The 21,437-nt window shown below is 44.1% G+C and overlaps 1 protein-coding gene across 1 annotated transcript in view; it reads left to right on the forward strand.

Annotated features, from left to right (window-relative positions):
- The window catches only part of TRIM71 (tripartite motif containing 71), a 75,554-nt gene that overhangs the window by 34,455 nt on the left and 19,662 nt on the right, over positions 1–21,437 (forward strand). The window contains exon 2 of the mRNA XM_019498109.2: positions 12,379–12,546. Within this exon, the coding sequence (XP_019353654.2) occupies positions 12,379–12,546 (168 nt within the window). The remainder of the gene's footprint in view (positions 1–12,378; positions 12,547–21,437) is intronic.

A 21,437-nucleotide genomic window follows, 5' to 3' on the forward strand; every position in this document is an offset into this window, starting at 1 on the left:
TCCACATCCCTTCCCTCCCCCCATCTACTGCAACAGATTTACCAGCTACATGTAGCTCTCCATGCTGATGGGCTGTGCTTGTGGCCACCTACATGCTGCGCTGCAGTTGTGTGCATGCACAGGCATTTATTGGCCATGTCGGCCATATCAGGCTGATTTCTAATACAGTCAATTTTCTTTATATCCGTGCCAATCTGATATTGGACCAATGTATTGGTGCGCCTCTATTACCACATGCTTCCACAGGGTTTTGATGACCCATGTTACATTGGCAAAGGAAAAAGCTGGCTAAAAACTATTGCCAAACATCCCATATTTCAAGAAGATAGTTAACTCTTTGTAAGTGTCAATGCATGACTAAATGGGGCTTGCACACAACTGAAATGCAAGATTTGCGTGCACTCTAGAACAGTGGTTCTCAATCTTTTTCATACTAGGACACATTTGCAAAGGCTTGTCCCAACCCACACCTGACTGTCAGTGCCTGACACACAGTGCACCTCTCCTGGATTCCTTTTTATCTCTTACGGTTGTCTCCTGTGGGCTTTATTTATACGGGTAGTCAGACTAGATCATCAAGATGCTTGCGGTTTTCAAATCTTTATATGCTTTTAGCATAGAGTTAAAATAAGCTTAAAGTATCTCTGCAGTAATGAGGCTTTTGTAGAAAGGCCACTTAAAAAAATCCAAAAACTGTCCTTAAGGTGAAGGTTAAAGGTATATTTGAATTCTGAATTATTAGAGTAACTAATACTGTACACTATGATTCTTCTTCATGCTAACTTATAAAACTTAACGTGCACGTGAGTGCCACACCTCCAACCCCGTGTTGTTGATGCATATGGAATAGACTGGAATCCCATGCCCTGCAAATATAAACAAATAAGCATTTTAAAAAAAGGTGCATTTATCTTAACGCATTTTTTTTTTTTTTAATTGGGGGGGGTTACCTTACTTCTCTCCCTCCCTCCCCCAAACCGCTACCGCAAAGAGTTCTTGTTGTTTGGGGTTTTTTTTCTTTGTTAACGCTATAGATAATACACTTTGGATCTTATTGTCTGGGGATGATACCAAGGTATCACTTGTAGACTGACTGACATTAGTATTGATATACGCCGGATTTTTATAGGGTGCAAGAGAAATACAAAGTATGCAGTTGGGCTGGATGACTCCAGGATTTTTGAGCTTTGGGGAGGCAGTGAATGAAGTATCTCTTCCCTCATAAAATTGAAACTGCCTTTCCCAGTAATTGCATTATGAACACAGTGCTGAAATCCAGGTTGCAGCATTTCTAGCTTAAATAAGAGCTTGGAATGATGACTATATTTAATTGGTTTGGAAAAGGAGAAAAGATGTAAAACTTAACCATTCTGTAATTTTCTTTGAGTAATTATTTGCTTGGAAAGAGGTTTTGGTGCTGAGAAATTCAGCCCAGTTGGTTTAAATGCAAGAAGAGCCTTAACATTTTTTGGCAGTGGGTTGGTGGACTGTGTACAAAAGACTAATAGTTTAATACTTATTATTCCTCCTATTCTCCTAGAGATTCTGGGCTTCTGATCCTAAGATTTTTTTTTTAAATGTATTATAAATCTGTACCTGATCTTTTCTGAATAAAAAAATACTATCAATTGAACTTTTAAAAAAAGAAACTATTAGTGTTCGTTTTTCTCCAACTTTTTGGTCTGGTACAAACCTTTAAGTAATTTAAACATTTTATTTCCATGTGTTGATGGGAATAAAACAGTCTAAGTAAACAGTGGGTGGCTTCTGAGAGCAGATCTCTTTATTTTTAGATCTGTTTCTTTTGATTTACAGGACTTTGGCAACAATCATATGCTGTCATAATAAATGGACAAGAATTCACTCCTGTCACTCTTGGGGGGGGGGGGGGATTAAAGAATAACCTACAGTAATGCTTGTTATATGATTATTGAAATGCCTCTGTGGCGATTAAAACTGCTAGGTCTTCCAAAACAAACATTAACTATAAGAGCTCAGTTAGAGGTAATGGTGCACCATCACTATGGACTACTGGTTGCCCATGGAATCTGGGAGGGGGGAGGAACTGAGTGCTGCAGAGGGGAGGGGGCTGCTGGCTCAAAGGGATGCTGCCTGCCGCACCCCATTTCTTGCTGCTGATTTGGCTGAGAGGGCTGCCTGTTATGTGGCCCCACCCCTCCAATTGGCAGAGAAGGTAGGCTGCATGATAGACAGCCCCCGCTGCAATTGGGAGCCACTGGGGCATCCTTTTTAAAACTTAGCACAGAGGAGAAGTAACAAGCATATTAATTTTGTATAGATAAGCATGGCTTTGGAAATACCTCTTGTACTTGGAGCAGAACAATTTGGGAACTTGTCTCTGGAAGAGAGATTCTGTGAGAAACTAAGGCCAGATAATAATTTGACCTGGATGGCGCAACTCGTTAAATTAATAAAACAGTTGTGATGTGGTACCTTTTTTTTTTAGTAAATTATTTATGTCTCTGTGGAAGTATTTTCTCTGAAACATGGAAAATGAGTGCTTTTCAACAAGGATACAGTTGCTTTATGGTTTAAGTACAACTCCAACTTAACTGTTAAACTCCAGCTGGAACTTCCGGAACCTGTAATAAAGGGGCTCCTTCTGTACCCTCCTTAACCAGTCGTTTTTAAGGTAGTATGACTTGATATTGACACTCCTTTAAAATATCAGCTCCTCCATCATTTTGTCTTGGATGCCCCCATTTTAATGTACAGTGACGGAGTTCTGAAAGTCTGTTTTATCTCATAGATGGAGCGTAATATTTTACAACTTTATTGCTCCAAAGCTTTTGTTCCATCATGAGTATGTGAGTGATTGATCTATGAAACAATAGATGATTTAAAATATGGTTAAGAAAGGTGCATAGAGAACTTGGTGCACATTGTTGCAGGAGAAGCAATCTCCTCTCCTCAGTAAAAAGTAGACCCTTTCAAATCTGCTTTCATTTGCTCTCAACACAGTCTTCTCTAAATAAGCAGTAACCAGAATCTTACTGCACCATAAAGCCTGACGTTTTGAAAACTAGCTATAAATCAATTGCTAGACAAAGCAATTTTTACTTGCTTTTACTTGCTAATGAAATGTAGCAGTATTGTATTCCTTATTGGTGAGAATTTGATGTACATATGGTACAAGCATATTTTGATACTTTTTAAAATAGACTGCTATAAATCCCTTTTAATTGTAGAACTAACTCCTAGGAATTCAATAATTGATTATTACAGCAAATATTTTAGAGGTCTTTGGGAAGGTGAGAAGCAATGGAATGCTAGAAGTGCTGCACCTCATTAAAGTAATGGGTCAGTCTGTCCTGCCTCTAATAGTGACCAACAGCTAATGCCTTGGAGGAAGAAGATTCCCTTCCCCCAGTGAACCTGGCCAATTGTGCAATGTTGCACCAGGAAAGCAGATGAGGGGAATTCTTTCGTAATATCTGAGGTGATCAGTTTACATCCTAAAGCATAAGATTATATTACCCTTCCCTTTTGTCTTGGTCAACCTAGGTACAATTCTTTAAAAGGTTTATAAAATTATTTATACTGTCTCTAAATTATAAAACTTCTGTGATCAAAAAAGTTTTATAATACAACATTTTTAATTGCAGAGTAGTGACTGCAGCCCAAAACATGTATGATCTGGTTTCAGATGATGATATTTACATATAAACTGCATTGCCACAAAACAAAGCGACTGCAAGAAGAGCCTACTTCATTCAATTAATTCTTTATCTATAGTACCATAATGTACATAGCACCAGGCAAAGTGATTGGCTGCTCCGAAGAGTTGATTGCTGTTCAGTTAATTTTTGTGTGTCAGATTAAATTAAGGGGAATTTTTTTTTTTTTTTTTTTTTTTTTTTTTTTTTTGGAAGAAATAGCAAGTCTCTTAAATAATGAAACATAGGGCCTTTTAAATTCTACAGCATTCCAGGAAAACATAGGAACTATCTTTTCCATCTACAAAGGTACCAAAAACTTGTTGAATCCAGGGAGATTTGGACAGGGAAAAAATGGGAAGCAAGGGATTTGGAGAAGCTATTTGCTTTCATTGCATAATGAAGATCTGGCAGATCATGCATCCTTTCTCTCTTCATTGCTCCCCCCCCCCCCCCCTTTTTTTTCCACCCTTCTTCCCCTTCCCTCCTATCCAGTGCCTTCAACCTAAATTTGGAATGGGCCTAGCCCACTTAAATAGTAGAAATGCTAGGTGACCTAGTAAGGGTACCAGTAAGTATAAAGGCTGTAGCCAGGTCATTCCACTTGCTTGACAGTAGACTACCAAAATAATGGAAATCCTAATACTCAATAAAAGGATGGAACTCTAGTCAATCTGATTTTTAAGAAAAAACAGCCTTGTAAAGCAAGGCCACTTTCATTTGTTGAGGAAACTAGGCTTTTTATTTAGCACCATGCAATGCTGATTTTTAAGAACATAAAATGGATCAACAAAGCACCCATTAAATAGAGTACTAACCAAATGCCCTTTCAAAAAGCAATGTTCAAGGGGTAATAATAAAATGGAATGTTTCTAGTAGGGGTTTATTGGAATCTGTAATAAGTCCAAGGCCAACTTCTTCATTTATGATCTAGAAGTAAGGATAAAAGCTTGGTACTGATTTAAAAATTGGCAGAAAGGTAGATAATGATGGTGGCCCACCTGTATAGCTCAGTGTGCCTAGGCTGTTCAAAAAAAATGCCTTTTGCTTTACTCAGATGTAGAGTTATCCAAAAGCAAGGAGTAAAGACATTCCTTGAGTAGGATCTAATGTCCTAGCTAGAGGTGCACCAATATATCCATGCTGATCAGATATGGGACTGATGTAAGTAAAATTGAAAGTATCGGAAATCTTTTTGCCTAATGTGGCTGATAAATACCCTGTGCATGCGCACAACCACAGCATGCATGTGGCTAGGAGTGCAACCCAGCAGCTTGGAGACGAGCATCGGGCTGGTAAGTCTAGTGTAGGGGTGAGGGAGGGAGTGGGGCTGGAGCAGGCTCTGCTCAGCTGGGGTGGGTGTGGGACAGAGCTGTGAGCAGCTCATCTGGAGCGGAAGGCAGCTCCCACTGCTGCACTCTGGTAGGGCACCCCTGGATCTGTGGGTCGGTGGGCTGGGGCTGGAGGCTGTGCGGCAGTGACACTGGGGGAGCTATGGCAGATTCTGGAGTGGCTGTAGTCCCCTCCCATACCCATGCTCCTAGTACTGCCCATGCCCACCCTGAGCGCAGCACAACGCAGCCCCAGCCTGCAGCTGTATCCTGCCATACTCCACGCAGATCTAGGGGGCATGGGGGGGGCCCAATCCTCCTGGGGTGTGTGCACTGTGAGAGCCTGGATGAGCTGCTTGTGACTCTGTCCTGCCCCAGCTGAGCAGCTCCTACCCCTGCCCCACTCTCCCTCACCATGGGGGGGCCTCAGTTTTTGCCCCCAACCTGTTTTCCCACACACCAGACTTACCAGCCTGATGCTGGTCTCCAAGCTGGCTGGCTGCATATCTGAATTGGATCGGTATTGGCTGATTTATGGCTCCTTAAGAATTGGCCATTGGTATCGGCCCAGAAAATCTGTGTGCACCCCTAGTCATAGTGCAGAGGTGTCGAACTCAACCAGCCCCTACAGCAGGGGTTGGTAACCCCTGGCATGCATGCAGTGTGTGGCATGTGAGGCCATTTTGCTTGGCATGCTGTAGCCAGCCCCAGCTCCGGGTAGCTGCTGTAATGGAGCCTGGGTTGCTCCCAACAGGGCTTGTAGCATCCCAGCTGGCAGCAGCTACCCAGAGCCAGGGCTGGCTGCGGCCAGGAGGCTCCAAAAGGCTGTGCTGGGCTCTGGCATAAGCTCTGCACCGGCGTGTGCAGGCGCACCTCGGAGCAGGCAGTGGGGGAGGAGCCTGAGGCAGCACAGCCCTGGTCTCTCCCCCACTCCTGGCATTGAAGTAATGAGCCTGGCACAGCTGTTCAGAGCCAGCGCGGGCTCTGGGCAGCTGCAGCAAACGGCTGCGCCAGGCTGTACAGCTCCAGCATCAGCTGTGCTAGCGGTGACTGTGTGCGCACAGCGGGGCAGCACAGCCTACCCCGAGGTGCCCATGCAGTTGCTGTCAGCATGGAGCTGTGCAGCCTGGCATAGCTGTTTGCACTCTACCCTGCCTGCTGCTTGCTGCAGCTGCCCAGAGCCCAGGCTGGCTCCAAACAGCTGCGCTGGGCTCATCACCTCCCTGCCGGGAGCAGGGGAGAGACCAGGGCTGTGCTGCCTCAGACCCCTCCCCCACTGCCTGCTCCAAGGTGTGCCTGCGCACGCTAGTGCGGAGCTGATGCCGGAGCCTGGCACAGCTGTTTGGAGCCTCCCAGCAGCAGCTGGCCTCGACTCCGGGTAGCTGCTGCCAGCCGGGATCCCTGGCTGCTCCCAACATGCAGCTGAGATGCTACAAGCCCTGCTGGGAGCAGCCCAAGCTCCAGCAGCTACCCAGAGCTGGGGTAGCTTCTGGCAGCCACAGAGCCCGGGCTGGGGGGCAGAGGCTTTGGCTGGGGGGCAAGGGGCACAAGCAGGGCATCCTGCCATGTACCCCCTGCCCTCATTTTGTTTTTCTGCCATGCCAGCACTCTGGCACCTTCTGAGGTAGGCATTGTGGTGTTTTTCGGCACTGGCCAAAAAACATTGCCTACCCCTGCCCTACAGGCTGATCTGAGGGGGGTGGGGAGAGAGAAGAGCTGAGCAGCACTTGTTTGCCTCTTTCTTCCCCTTCCTGTTCCCCCAACTGTTAGCACCCCATCTTCCCTCAGCAGAGCTTCATACCTTGGGGAAACTGGGTGCCTCCAAATTCTCAGCCTGTTTTGGAGTACCCCACACGAAGTGAAAACAGCTGTGGGCTGCATCTTTGACATCCCTATCATAATGGATAAGTAATGTACATACATTCCCAGTGCGGTGCTGTGGCAAGTCCTGTCAGCTCCTCAGGTTTAGGACCATGTAGATGCTTTTTATTTCTTAGTTTTTTGTAGAAATTCTATTCAATAAGATTTGTCCTAGTTTGCAAATGGACTCTGTGTAGACTGGTATTCAAACTAAAGTATTATCCAGTAGTGGTAATGACATGGTCTGCTTGGGTGCAAGACAAATAGATTAAAGAGAAATCATGGGTGTTCTAGATTTCATGACAGAGCTGTCTTCTTAAGAGCCCTCAAGTATTTGGATGAAGAAAGCATTTTCTACAGTGTATTTTGACTTAACATTAGTGCTTTAGTGTTAAACCAGTGTTTGAATTGCAGAGCCTTGATAATTACTTACTATGTTCATATATATCCGAGACTAGTATAAATGAATACTTTGGGGTTTTTTTCCTTTTAAAAAAGTAAAGGGAAATGTAGTTTTGTGCTAACCTGCCTTTTTAAAGAGGAATGGCGTTTAATCTACTGTCTGCTGCCCACTCTGCACCCATAGTAAAAACAGTAAGCCACTCTCCAAAATGATCACCATCAGCAAAGTCAGATGACATCTTGGCTATTCTTTAGTCAAAGGTCAACAAGTAATACTTTTGTAAAAGCTGAGCTCCCACATAGTTTGGTAAGGGGGGGGGTCTCTCCTGTCCCCCCCAGACAATGGTACAAGCTGATCGGCTTTGCATTTGTGTCAAATTTTCATGGCCAGATCTTTCTTGCACACAAACATAGTGTAAAACAGTGCTGAATTTTTATCTTTGCTGTTTGTTATGTATTTTGGCACAGTATCCAAGGTCATATGAAGAGCAAGTGTAAACATTACAGCAGTGAAGATGTTTGGCTTCAGATACGGCATCCCTTTATACAGATTCTGAATGTTGTAGGTTTTATTTCTAAATTAATCTCATCTGTGTACTCTGTAAGTATCTTTGTAAATAATATCGCGTTACTACAATTGAAATGAGTGTGTGCATGCACACACAAGGCTTTGTCTCCCCACCCTGTTTTTGATGCATTGATGTGCATTCACAAACACGAAGAGAAAAATATTTGACAGAAATTGAAATGTGAGTGTTCAGTATGAGCTTGAAGGAAGAAGAGGTTGAAAGGCCATTATTTAAACAGAGGTTAAGGAAAAGCCTCCTTTGCTGCTGTTTTCACTGAATTTTCCTCTGAATTTTCCTCGCTCATAATGGCTACTACATTCCACTGCTTTTGTCTGTGCCTGGTATTTGGGAAATTTTGGTCAGGGGAGGAAGGTGGGTGGGGCATTCTGGAAGCTGGTCAACAGTAAGGAGGGGAGAACTGGTGTGGGAATTGTAGAGTCGGGTCAGAGTTTAACTTCAGTGGCCATTCATCAGATGCTGATTGATTGCTATGGAATCCCAGGGGAGGTTTAACAACACCTCTGCCCATCCCCCTTTCCCTTTTGAAAGCAGATGGACCAAAAATGGGGAGAACGACGCCCAGGAATTCCTGCTGTTATAAAATGTTTTTACAGTGCACTGTACAGCCTTTCCTGAAGCAATCACATTTACGGCCTTGCTGTCGTATTTCTTGGGCTTCTATGGCTGTAAAAGATGGATACCCCCGTAATATGGTTGACCGACTTCATTTAAATTGCACCAGGCTCCTTTTTATTGTTTTGTGTTTTAAAATAGTATGACCAATTCAGGAAATATTTCCTGTTTGGGAAATAATCAACCCACAGTTAATTTCTTTTCAGAATAAATAATTTCTTAAGACCTGCTAAAAATATTCCTTTCCTTTTCTCCTTGTTAGACTGTTTTTCCTTTTTGAAAGCTTCAAAGGTCCTTTGGGAAGGTACTGACAAAGTGAAATTCTTTATGTACAAAAAGTGTATCAATTACATAAAGTCTTCTCAAATTCTAAATTGCCCAGATTTTTAAACAAATGTAGAATAGTGTATTTAAGGTGTTTATGGGAATTTTTATACTTAAATACTATAGAGCAGGACAGATGGTTAATAATCTTACAGAACCAATCCTTAAATCCAATAAGCATGGTCCTTTATAACACTTTTAGTTTTAAGGAAGAGATTATTTATTTATTTATTTTTTTAGTACCCCAGTCCAGGACAGCATGGTATGTAGCATGCATCGTAGACAGCAGTGGGTGGGGGTGGCACAGATCCCCTGGGCACTGCGGTGTAGGTCCCATGGACCAGCCAAAAAGGGCTCAGTGGGCAGTTTGGGTCCTGGACTTATCAGAATGGACTGCTGTCTTGGCTGATTTGGGACTTGTATCACCCTCCTCCTTCCCCCACAGCCTCCCTTGCTACACACTAGTCCAGGCATGCACCATGTATGGCGCAGTCCCAGACTTGAGGGTGGGAAGGAGAGTGTTGCATGGACTGGATCTAACAGGGAGGCAGGGGTTTGTTCTGTGGGCTCAATCTAGACTGCACCAGTCCAGTATCTGACCTGCAGCACTGCAACAAACTGATCTTTCTGATTTTTATTTTGGGTGCATACTGCCTACTAACTTGCTTCCATGAACCACTGTCCCGGACTCTTCATTTCAGTCTACTGCTCTAGGTTGGTGGTTCTCAATCTCCTTTAGACTCAAAGTACTCTTTGGAAAATGTCAGCTCTTTAGTTTTCATTCATTTTTTACTAATAAAGCAATTCTTCCATTGCAAAGAGCTCAACGACACCAACAGGCCAGAATGTTTTAACACTGGATTCCTGTTTTGATGTCTCTGGATTTTAATTTTTGAATCGCTTGCATGCTTAATGGTGCTAATGTGTGGCATAGTGGCTGAGAATTGCTGCTCTAGGTATTTGAATGAAGGATTCTTTGCACACCTGAATCAGCTTTGTACATAATCAGTACAGCATTTGGGTGCAAGGTCTGCATTTGAGGGTTTTTACACCTTGGTCTCTCTTTATTTAGAACCAAACAGACACTTATTTTGAACTACAAGGATTGTATTACTGTAAGATTTACAGGGTCAGGTAGATGGTGTTGAAACTAGGAGTAAAGTTCTGAGAGTGAATAGGGAGAAGCAAATGCTGTCAGTCAACCTCTTTACTCACTAAGGTAGGATTATCAGTTTTGGCTCCAGATTTTAAGACATTCCATATGTAACTTTCAACTCTTAAATATAGTCATCTCATCCTATGGTTATATTTTAAAATTAAACCACTGAATGTACATCTATATTCATTTGGGGGATGGAGGGAGAAAGCTGGTTAGCTTTGCTCTCTGTGGCTCGAGCAGCTGAATAATTCCAATATTCTGCATTGTATTCTTGCAGCAGTAGCATCTGGATCTGTCAGGATAGTTGCCTGGCCTTTGTCCTAGCTTTGCTTCTAGCATTGACTGTTACAGAGGACTAATGGCAGGTTTAACTTGCTGGACTCTGGCTCTTCCCATTTTCTTTAACTTCCCTCCTCAATTGTAACACACAATTTCTGTTGTGTTTTGAAGGATAACAGATTCAAGTTCTCATCCTCATTACTTTTTAATAGTTAAAGCTGTAGTCAAGCAATACATAATGTATGTTCCTTGTAATTTTGAAAATTGCCAAATGGGGGGGGGAGAGAGTTCAGTTCAGTACACCAATTCATACAGACATGCCATACACAGAGGAGGACTTTTGTAGTGGAAGATGTTTGGAAATTTTAAATCAGTTCTGAAAGTGTGTGTAACCCCCTCCCCCCATTGTGTGTGTGTGTGTATTTAACTTTTATATAGTTGTATAAAATTACATTTAAGATTAGGAATGTCTGAAACCACCAGATTTTTCATGTAGATGCTGAGAGGTTTGAGTCTGATTCTTCTAGTGAAACAGTCTAAGGTGACACTTTAAAATACTGTTTTGATTAAAACCTTTTTGTTGAGAAAATTTTAACCCATGCATCTCCTTGGATGCCTCTATGGGAGCAGGGGGATACTTGGGGGGAGAGAGTGCTTTTTAACATACATGCACACACTCACTGTGGAGTTCTGAATCTAGCTTCCTGGTGTATTTGATCAGGCGTTGGACTTAAAATTTTGGAAGAGAATTGGGATGTTTGGCCTCTCAAAGTTGTTTTATCTGGTACAGTGTTTGCCCCAAAATCTTCCATGCGCTCCATGTTCTTCTATGGGTTTTGAATCATTCCTCTGACATCAGCTAAAGCTGCTGCTGCTGCTGAAAAAAACTTTCTTTTAGTATTAGATTTTTTTGGTGGGTTCCTCCTTCAAGAATTCTATGTATAGGTGTGGAGTTAGATTTTTCACTCTGACCTCTTTTATTCTCAAATTATGGTGGCTTTTGCACTCCTCCAGACAGCCTTTTTCACAGCTCGCTCTCTCTCTCTTTTCCCCTCTGCTGGATGGAATTCAACAGTACAAGTTGCTGATTAAACTAGAATTTGTATCTGGCCCTAGGAAAAGGGAGGGGTGAATGAGGCTTTCTGAGCTGTTACTCGGGTTATAGGGGCAGTGATTCTCAACTAGGTATGCCACAGCACTCTGGGGTGCCTTGAGTGCCTTTCAAGGTGCTGTGGGGTGCCAAATTGAAATCCATAGTGGCCTTTCAGAGTTCTTTGCAACAAGAAAATGGCTCTTTAGTTTTTACTTTTTTGCCTATAGAAAAAATAAGATCTGGCATTTTCCAAGGGGTTCTTCGAGCATATGTAGAGATGCCTTGAGTCTAAAATGTTGAGAACCACTAGTCTAGGGTGAAACTTTGGGTGCAGTGCAAGCACTTGCTGTCTGTGTTCGGTACTAGTCAAAACGGGGTTCTGTTTCTGTTTAAAATTCTTCAGGCTCTTCCTAGAACTGCAACTGCCACTTGAGGTGCTGGTTTACATGGGAGAATTGTTGAAATTTTCTGTCTTCAATACCACATTTGACTGAGAAGTGATGCAAGGTAAACATTTGCATCCAATCTGTCCTTGCCTTGGATCTTCTGTCCTGCCAATAGACTCAAAAACTAGTGGGATGATAACACTTGGTTTTTAGGCTCATTTGTTTTGCCCTGATAGTAATTAGTAATTATTATCCTTGCACTATGCAAAATTAAATGGTTTAGTATCTGTGTACATGATGCTTGTATATGCAAGAAAAGTAATTTGTAGCATGTAGTAAGTAGATGGCATGTCCAAATCTGAGTGCTGGCAGATGGTTTCTGTTCTTGAGAGGGGAATGGGGTGGATTAGTGAGTTTGTTTTTTTTCCTGGTATTGTACTGCAAAGAGAACCTAATATTTTAATTTTATTCCTGTCCAGCTGATTGGCCCCTTACAAAAGACAGCTCTCCCCTCCCCCCCATGGAAACTGCTGGTATTGCAAACATCCTTTATCACTACTACCTCTGCCTCCCTTCCTTGTTTAGCTAAGGTAGCGTCTTTCTTCTTTACTGTGGCTTGGTTCACTATCATGGTTTGTTGTTTTTTTTTTGTATACTACTTTCAGGTGCTGCATTTCTACTGTGACACTTGTTCTGTCCCAATCTGCCGGGAATGTACCATGGGACGACATGTAGGTCATAGTTTTATCTACCTCCAAGATGCCCTTCAAGATTCAAGAACCCTCACCATCCAGCTGCTAGCAGATGCTCAGCAAGGACGCCAGGCTATTCAGGTAAGATGTTCCTTTGGTTAAGAACCTTGCTCCTTCACCCCTCTCCCTCCCAGCAGTTTCTGCTGCTAGAGCATCCCTTGTAAATGAAAAGACTAATGTGCGCTATTCTTTTTCTCTCTAGTGTCTAACTTAGTGTTCCAGTGTGCCTCTCTTGCCCCATTTCTGTTCATGGGTTAATGCAGTCTCCACCTTGTCAGCAGTAAAAAATCAAAGGAAATGCCAGCATTTTAACTACATACATCTTTAAGGAAAAGACAGTGTAATTAATAAATAATGATGTTTTACTGTTTCTGCTTGAAATGCTGGGCAGTTTAACTTGTGACTTGTTCTGAACACTGCAGGCTCAGTGTTCTAAACTGGTGAAACTGGCTTGGCAGGTGGCACATGCCTTATTGCAGCTATATAACTGTCAGTAAGTGTGTCCATTTCTTCAGAGCAGGGACTTGCTAGTCTGAAACATGGGTTAGAAACTTCTAGCATTGCCACAAGATGAATAGGAAGCATCAAGTACTTGGATCAGAATGATCTCAATTTCACTGTGTGGGTGAGTGGGGCTCTGTTACAAGTATAACCTTCTGATCCTTTGAATGAGGATGAATTTAGTCATATAGCACCTTGCATTCAGGGGCCATTCTCCATGTAAAAAATGCCTTCACCCACCCCTAGCTTAAGTGGTGCCATTTGTGGAATGCAACAGCTGTTCAAGAGCATACAACAAATCTAAATATTGGACCAGGGTGGGATTAAAAATACCATACCCCTCCAAATGGCAGAAGGAATTTCAGTAGATAGAAAGGAATTTAACCAGTAGTACAGGTTATTCTGCTGATGGTAGGAGTTCTCCTGAAATGAAGTGCTACTTGTTGAGATGCATATGGCAGAATTGGGCTATAAACTACAGTCCCCTTAAATCAAGTGATTTATGTTATTATAACTTCCAGGGTTCTGCCCATTGTCAAAGCCCTGTAAATATAATACTTCTCGTACTTTGTGGAGTAGTTGATAATGCCAGTCTCAAATATCCAAAATAGTTAGGCCTTACAAAAAAAAAAAAAATCAGTGAGACTTGGGGGGTTAAATTTTTTCCTTCTAAGCCAAACACTTGAGTGGCTTCAGTCTACCCTCTGCTTTTTTGGAACCTGTATCAGAACTGCAAAGAGAGGTGTTGCTCTGCAGTTCACGTATTTGAAGCTAGATTTTTTTCAAAGGAGGGCCTCAAGTTTGGAAACCTACAACCATGTTTTTAGAGGTGCTGAAGACCATGGATTTTATTTGAATCTGATAATTGCAATCTCCGATAAGTCGGGCCTTTTATCTTTGCTATTTGATATGTAAATTAGAGGATATTTCTTGAAATTTGAGATTTAATGACTTGTATATAGGTGGTCTCTTCTGAGAAACCAGAGCAGATCCAGGATTATCACTTGGTATACTGTTTCCTAGTGTTTTTGCAACAAATTTACTTTTTAGGCTATTCCTTATTCCCAGAGATCCTAGCTCATATACAAGTGCCATGAGAGCCAATTTAACTTAACCTTCTGTTTTACTTCTGCATACTTCTTTTTTTTCCAGTTCATTTTCAGTATTAATGACCACACTTTTAAAAAGGAAGCAGCTCTACAAATAAAGACTAATGCCTCATTCTCAGCTGTCACACTTTGGTACTGAAATGCTATGTGAATTCTCTGTAGCCTGAAAAGCCTTAATCTGGTTTGGTACCTGAAATTAAAGGACAGTGTCAAGCAGTGGTTCCTATCTTACTCTGAAATAAATTCAGAACTAACCTTTTGTTTTTCAGATAGGGATGCACAATATCTGCAGGTTCTTATGTCGGGGGTTTTCAACTGGGGGGGGTACACATAGCCCTGGGGGTACCTTGGAAGGCCCCAGGGGGTATGCGGCAGCAGTGTGGAGAAGCCACTGGCACTTACGGTTTCCCCGCTGCAACTGGCTGCCAGGGAACCCCCCCTTCCCGCTTTTCAACCTGTTGCTTGGGGGTACCCTGACCAAAAAAGGTTGAAAACCCCTGCCTTATGTATAGGAATGGTGGTAACATTACAACATAATAGCTGTGGCTTGCTTTGTTGCTGTAGTAGTAAAGAGCCATTTAATGAACCAGCACTCACTGTACTTTGCACTTCCCAAATCTAAATAACAGGCACTTAACTGCCTCCCCGTTTATAATCTCAAGATGATTAAATCTGTAATACAGAAAATAACTGAAAGGTCCATCTATAGTTAATAGCAGCATGAAATACCTTTGCTCTAAAGCAGAGGTTCTCAAACTTTGTGATACCACAACCCTGAATGCTAGATGGCAGCAAGGGACGGTGAGCTTGCACGCGGCAGCCACTGCTGCCATCCACCATTCCACACAGCCATGCGTGCCACCTGGGAAGTTTGTGGCCCCCTTTTTAAGTTGCTCGTGACCCCCTGGGGTGGTCGCAGCCCACAGTTTGAGAACCCCTGCCCTAAAGGATGTTGCTTCTAGTTGCCTCTTTTTTTTTACAATTTTGAGATTTGTGCCATGCTTATGAAACTGGTGCTTCCATAATAGGTGTCAGTTTGAAGCACCTTCATGAACACTGCACTTTGCTCTTAAAGCAGTAATTCTGCCTCTATTCAAAGAGTAACAGCACATGGTGAGTTTGTAGAATACACTTTCTGAGGCTTCTTTAAGTACATTGTTTTTAGGGGTTGAAAGTTAGGTTTTTAAGGGCCCTCTAAAGTAACTTCATAGATTTCATAGACATTAGGGCTGGAAGGGACCTTGGAAGATCATCGAGTCCAGCCCCCTGCCCCAGAGGCAGGAAGTCAGCTGGGGTCATAGGATCCCAGCAAGATAAACATCCCATTTACTCTTGAAGGTGTTCAATGTAGGTGCTTGAACCACCTCCGGTGGCAGGCTATTCCAGACCTTGGGGGTTCGGACAGTAAAGAGATTCTTCCTTACGTCCAGCCTGAAACAGTCTTGCAGTAGTTCATAACTGTTCGACCTCATCATCCCTTGGGGCACTTTGGTGAACAAATGTTCCCCCGGATACTGGTGGTCACCCCTGATAAACCTATAGGTGGCCATCAGATCGCCCCTGAGCCTCTGCTTTTCCAGGCTAAAGAGCCTCGTAGATCTCAGCCTGTTGTTGTAAGGTCTGTTTTCCTGACCTCTGATCATCCACATGGCTCTTCTCTGGACTCTCTCAAGCTTCTCCACATCCTTTTTGAATTGTGGGGCTCAAAACTGGATGTAGTACTCCAGCTGCGGCCTCACCAAGGCCGAGTACAAGGGGAGAATGACATCCTGGGATTTGCTTGAGAAGCATCTATGGATGCAAGCCAGCATTTTGGTTGCTTTACTAGCCACAGCATCGCATTGCAGGCTTATATTTATCTTGTGGTCAATGATGACCCCCAAGTCTGTTTTCCACTGCTGAGCCTATAAGGATGCTGCAGGTTTTTCCTCCCAAGGTGGAGAACCTTGCATTTTTCAGTGTTGAACACCATCAGGTTCTCATCTGCCCATTTGCTGAGCCTGTCCAGGTCACCCTGGATCGCCCTCCTGTCTTCAGGTGTGGATGCTTTGCCCCAAAGTTTGGTGTCATTGGCAAACTGGCCAGTCTGCTTCTGATACCAGTGTCCACATCATTAATGAAGAGGTTGAATAATAAGGACAGAGCCTTGGAGGACCCCACTGGTCACAGGGCACCATGACGATTGACTTCTGTCAATTACCACCCTCTGGGTCCGACCACGGAGCCAATTTCCCAGCCAGCAGATTGTGGTGGACCCAAGGCCACAGTTGGCCAGTTTTGCTAGGAGGTGATCGTGGGATACCAGATCGAAGGCTTTTTTGTTTAAGTCAAGATACACGACATCAATCTCTCCTCCCTTGTCCAGGTGATAGGTCACCAGGTCTTAAAAGAAAGTGAGATTGGTCAAGCAAGACCTACCTGCAACAAACCCGTGCTGGCTATCCCTCAGGATGTTGGAGTCAGCCAGTCCATTAAGGATGGCATCTTTAATAAACTTTTCTAAGACCTTCTCCAGGATAGAGGTCAGGCTGATGGGCCTATAGTTTGCTGGATCCACTTTCCTCCCTTTCCTGAAGATAGGCACGACATTGGCCTTCTTCCAGTCTTTGGGCACTACACCAGAGTGCCAGGAGTTTTCAGAGATCCGTGCTAGTGGCTGGGCTATGATGCTAGCCAGCTCCTTGAGCACCTTGGGCTGTAGCTGACTTGAAGGTATCCAGCCTCTCAAGGTGTTCCTTCACGAGGTCAGCACTGATGGAGGGCAGGGGATCTCCCTCACCCGGACCTCCCTGTCCTGTAGTGAGCATGGGCGTCCCATGGGACTGATGAAAGACCGATGCAAAGTACCCATTTAATAAGTTGGCTTTTTCCTGGGTGTCACTTGTCCCATCTGGTTCAGCAGGGGTCCAGTGTTGCCCTTGCTTTTCCTCCAGCTCCCCACATATCTGAAAAAGGACTTTTTATTGTCCTTGATGCTCGAAGCTAGTTGTAGTTCAGTTGCAGCCTTGGCTTTCCTGGTTTGCTCCCTGCAGGACTAGACCAGTGCAGAATATTCCTCCTTGGAGGTGAATCCCGTCCTTTCTTTTTCGCCTCAGGAGGTCTGCTAGATCCCTAGAGAGCCAGGGGGGCTGCTGTGCCCTCTTGCTGCCTTTCCTCCGAGATGGAATAGAATTAGCTTGTGCATCGAGGATTGTTCCCTTGAGGAGCAGTCACTGTTCCTGAGCTCCCCTCCCCTTTGGGTCGTGGTCCCTTAGGACCTCGCTGACAAGCCTCCTGAGCTTGTCAAAGTCAGCTTTCCTGAAGTCAAGGACTTCAGTGTTGCTGACTGACTTGCCAGCTTTACAGTGGATGGTGAAGGTGATCAGCTCGTGGTCGCTGTCACCCAGCTTCCCATCTATTACTAGGTCGCCAATTTAGGTCATCCCCAGTAGCCAGTACCAGGTTGAGCAGAGCTTTACCTCTCATTGGCCCGTAGGCTTCTTGAGTCAGGTAGAGGTTATCCGTGCACAATGAATACCTCATTAGAATTTGGCATTCCATAACAATCTTGGGGAACACATTGTAAACTTCCCATGTAGCTAGAGCTCACTGAAATAATTGTATATAGGCTAAATTTGAAGAATTAATTTTTTTAAAAGTTACTACTTTCCATTCTACCTGGAAGCTTTTCTGCAACGGGGGGGGGCAACGTTGACCCAGCCTTCCGCAAAGACGGGTATTCCTATTTCTCTGTGGGACTGATGCCGCAGGATGCCCTGGCCAAAAACTACTGTCCCCTCACTTATCTATTCCTCAGTGTTCTGCCATGCATCCTGACAATAGTTGGCTGCCATTTTCTAAGGGGATAATCTGGCTTTAGTCCCACCTGAAGACAGTGGAAGGAAAGCAGCCATATTCAAAGAGGGCAGTCATTTGCACTTATCTGAAGAGGTCCAGTCTCTGCTGCCAAACTTCTGGGGGGGAAGGGAAGAAGAGAACAGTCATCGTTGTGTAAAAATATTTTTCAAAATATACCACATTGGATTCAACAGGCAGAAGAGGAAGGAAGAAAACTGTAGGGTGTTTGGGCTCATAAAAAGATGGAGAGGTGCAAATTGGTAAAAACCTAATTCAACAGGCTTAGTGGGGCTCCAGAGAAGGTTTCAGCAGCCAACTCATGTTCAGCAAATCTTGACAACAAAAAAATTTAAACTTTTTAAAATTTGGTCTGAACTCTCATAGAAGTCACTTGATGGCATCAATTTGAGTTCCATAAGTGCTAAAGACAAACTCTAAAATGGAGTGCATCATAGTGATTTTGATGGTTAAGAGGTAAATCATTAAATTCTTGTCATCAAGAACAAAAGCTGGCTAATGCTCTCAAATGCTGCTCACTCATGAAAGGAAGTGGCTTGTGTTGTGCTGGGAGAAACAGAGGAGACCCTGTTCCATTTCCCTGCTTTGCTCTTGGTTTCTCATATGATTCAGAGTGACTTAACTTCTTTCAACATCAACTTTCTGCCCTTAAAATGGGTAAGAACTCCCTCCCTTGTGGGGACATTGTGAAAGTAAATTTGGTTCTAAGGTTCATGAATAGTAGGATCATGAGTGCCATGTAAGTACCTAAGCTAGAAGAATAAAGAAAACTATTGTTTCATTAATTGATCTAAATTCTTTATAGCAGGGTATCAAAAAATATGGCCTGTGGGCTTGATCCAGCCATGGAGCCCCATCATTTGGTCCTGGGTGCTGCCTCTGGGTCTGAGTAGATTTGTGTGCAACATGCACTGTACCGACCCTGTGTGCAAGGCCCAGGGCACAAGGTGCCCACCCTGGCCAGTCTGGGACACACACAGTGCCTGCTCCATGACCTGTGCTGCATGTAGGTCCAGTCCAGCACACCTCCATCCCCTCTTCCTCTTCCCCACCGTGCTGCATCCAACATCCACTCTGGCGACTCCAGGATTGTAGGGTGGGGATGCTGGATATCTGGTGGGTGGTGGGGATATCTATTGGCCTGATCTGACCTGTGAAGCTGGGCCCATCCCACTCATCCAGCCCATAGGGCCAGATGAGTATACCCCTGCTTTCTGGGGTAAGATCTTTGTTAAGTTTGTATAGTGCCTAGTAAAATGGCCATACTACAACATAGATAATTATAAACTGTTTCACCATCCTAATTTCTGGAGATTATGGGGGCCCAGAACAGGGCTTTTTGGAGCTTGGCATCAAATGGCTCAGTTATTCATGGAGGTGCCAGGAAGTCGCAACTTCTCCCCAGACCTGCTTTAAAGGTCACCCTGACTCATGGTCTGACAGTCCCAAGACTGTCAGGACTGTTCTGTGGAAACCATATTGAAGCATTTAAGATGTCCCGAGTCTGAGCAAAGAGTAGGGATATGGTAGCTTAAAAGAGGAACAGTGCTTTGAATTTCCTAACACTGGCCTAGACAAGGGGCAGTCTGTTAGTAATTAGATTATTACTTTTGACCTCTAGTACTGTTGGTAGAGATAAAGCATCACTGAGATGATTTAGGAGCAGAACGTGCGTGCCTCTTAAAAATTAAAGCAGAAATTAGCCACGAGGCTTTGAATGCCATTCTGCTAGTAGTCATGTGAACTTTTTGTTTCCACCATACTAACTTTGCTGTATATTTTTCCCTTTGTATCTTTCATGCTTGAAACAACTGGCAAAAGATGTGCAACACTGAGCTAACCCATTAATGTTAGTTTAGGACCAGAAAATGCAAAAATAGGCTATGCAGAGTCTAAAAGATCTTATGAATGTGAATCCAGCAAATGATTCGGAAGGACTGCGAGCAAATGTATAAGGAACATTCAGATCAAGCCAAAAGTTTATTCATCTTGTGACTCAAAAGAAACAGTTAAATGTTCTGTTCCCCATCATTCCCAGTGGTAGTGATGCTGCATGTTCAGCCCGTGCAGGACAATTTTTTTTAACACTTTGCTAGCTAACCCAGTGGTTCCCAACCAGGATACCACAGCACCCTGAGGGTGCCTTGATTTATCCTTTCAAGGATGCCACAAGGTGCTAAGATGATTCACAAAATTTAAACCCAGAGATTTCAGTGGAAATCCATAATGTCAAAAACCCAACTTGTGGTCCTTTCTGAGCCATTTGCAATCAATTGTTCTTTTTCTGTTAGTCAAAAACCAAGTGAAAAGTAAAAGCTAGGATTTTCCAAGGGGTGCCTCAAGTCTTTTTAAAAAAGGTTGAGAACTTCTGAGTTAGCCTGTTACCAGGCTCTAGAAGAGGATGCATCTATACCTTATGGACACAAACATATAGATTTATACCCTCCCCCCCCCCCCCCCCCAAAAAAAAAAAACCCCCAACAAACCAAACTAGAACAAAACAAAACCAAAAAAACCCCCCAGACACATTTATTTATTGATTTGGGCCAGGATGAGTGACTGTGCAGGGGATGATTCAAGCTTAAGCAGGAGTGTGGAACTACCTTGCGGAGGTATAGTGTCCAACCCTGGCAGATGAGTTTATTTCAGGTCACTCCCCACCCCACTAAGACTGAAGGACTGGTGGCAGTGTTTTGAAAGGAATGATGGGTAGCCATTAAAGATGAGATGAGTGTCATGGGAGGAAAACCTATCACTTCCCAATACTGGGGAAAACCTCACCAGCTCATTGGGTGGCAAAAAAAAATGTGTGTAGGGGGCAGTGAGGAATCAAGCTTTTGAGTCTGCCAGAAAATTTGCAGCTCCCCTGGCTGAAGGACTGAGGGAGAGAGAGACCGGATTATTTAAACTTTCTGCGGCTTTGAAGAAAAGGTCTTGACATTTTTTAAGAACCTGAAACTGAAAATGTTGTTGCAAATGAGTTCAGTCTGCTACTCCTGAAGTGCATCTAGGTAGCCTCTAGATCAGGCGTTGGCAACCCCTGGCACACGTGCCGAGTGTGGCACGCGAGGCCATTTTGCTTGGCATGCCATGGCTCCGGGAAGCTGCTGCCAGTGATGGAGCCCAGGCTGCTCCCAGCAGGGCTTGCAGCGTCCCAGCTGCCTGCTGGGAGCAGCCCGTGATCCCGGCTGGCAGCAGCTCCCTAGAGCTGGGACAGCTGCAGCCGGGAGGCTCCAAACAGCTGTGCTGGGCTCTGGCATCAGCTCCGCACCGGCGCATGCAGGCACACCTTGGACTGGGCAGTGGGGGGTGGGTCCTGAGGCAGCACAGCCCCAGTGTCTCCCTTGTTCCCGGCATGGAGATGATAAGCCTGGTGCAGCTGTTTGTAGCCTGCTTGCTGCAGTTGCCCAGAGCCTGGGCTGGCTCCAACCAGCTGCGTTGGGCTCATCACCTCTGTGCTGGGAGCAGGGGAGACCAGGGCTGCGCTGCCTCAGGCCCCGCCCCCAC

The sequence above is a fragment of the Alligator mississippiensis genome, chromosome 5, assembly GCF_030867095.1.
Source record: "Alligator mississippiensis isolate rAllMis1 chromosome 5, rAllMis1, whole genome shotgun sequence".
Classification (NCBI taxonomy): domain Eukaryota; kingdom Metazoa; phylum Chordata; order Crocodylia; family Alligatoridae; genus Alligator; species Alligator mississippiensis.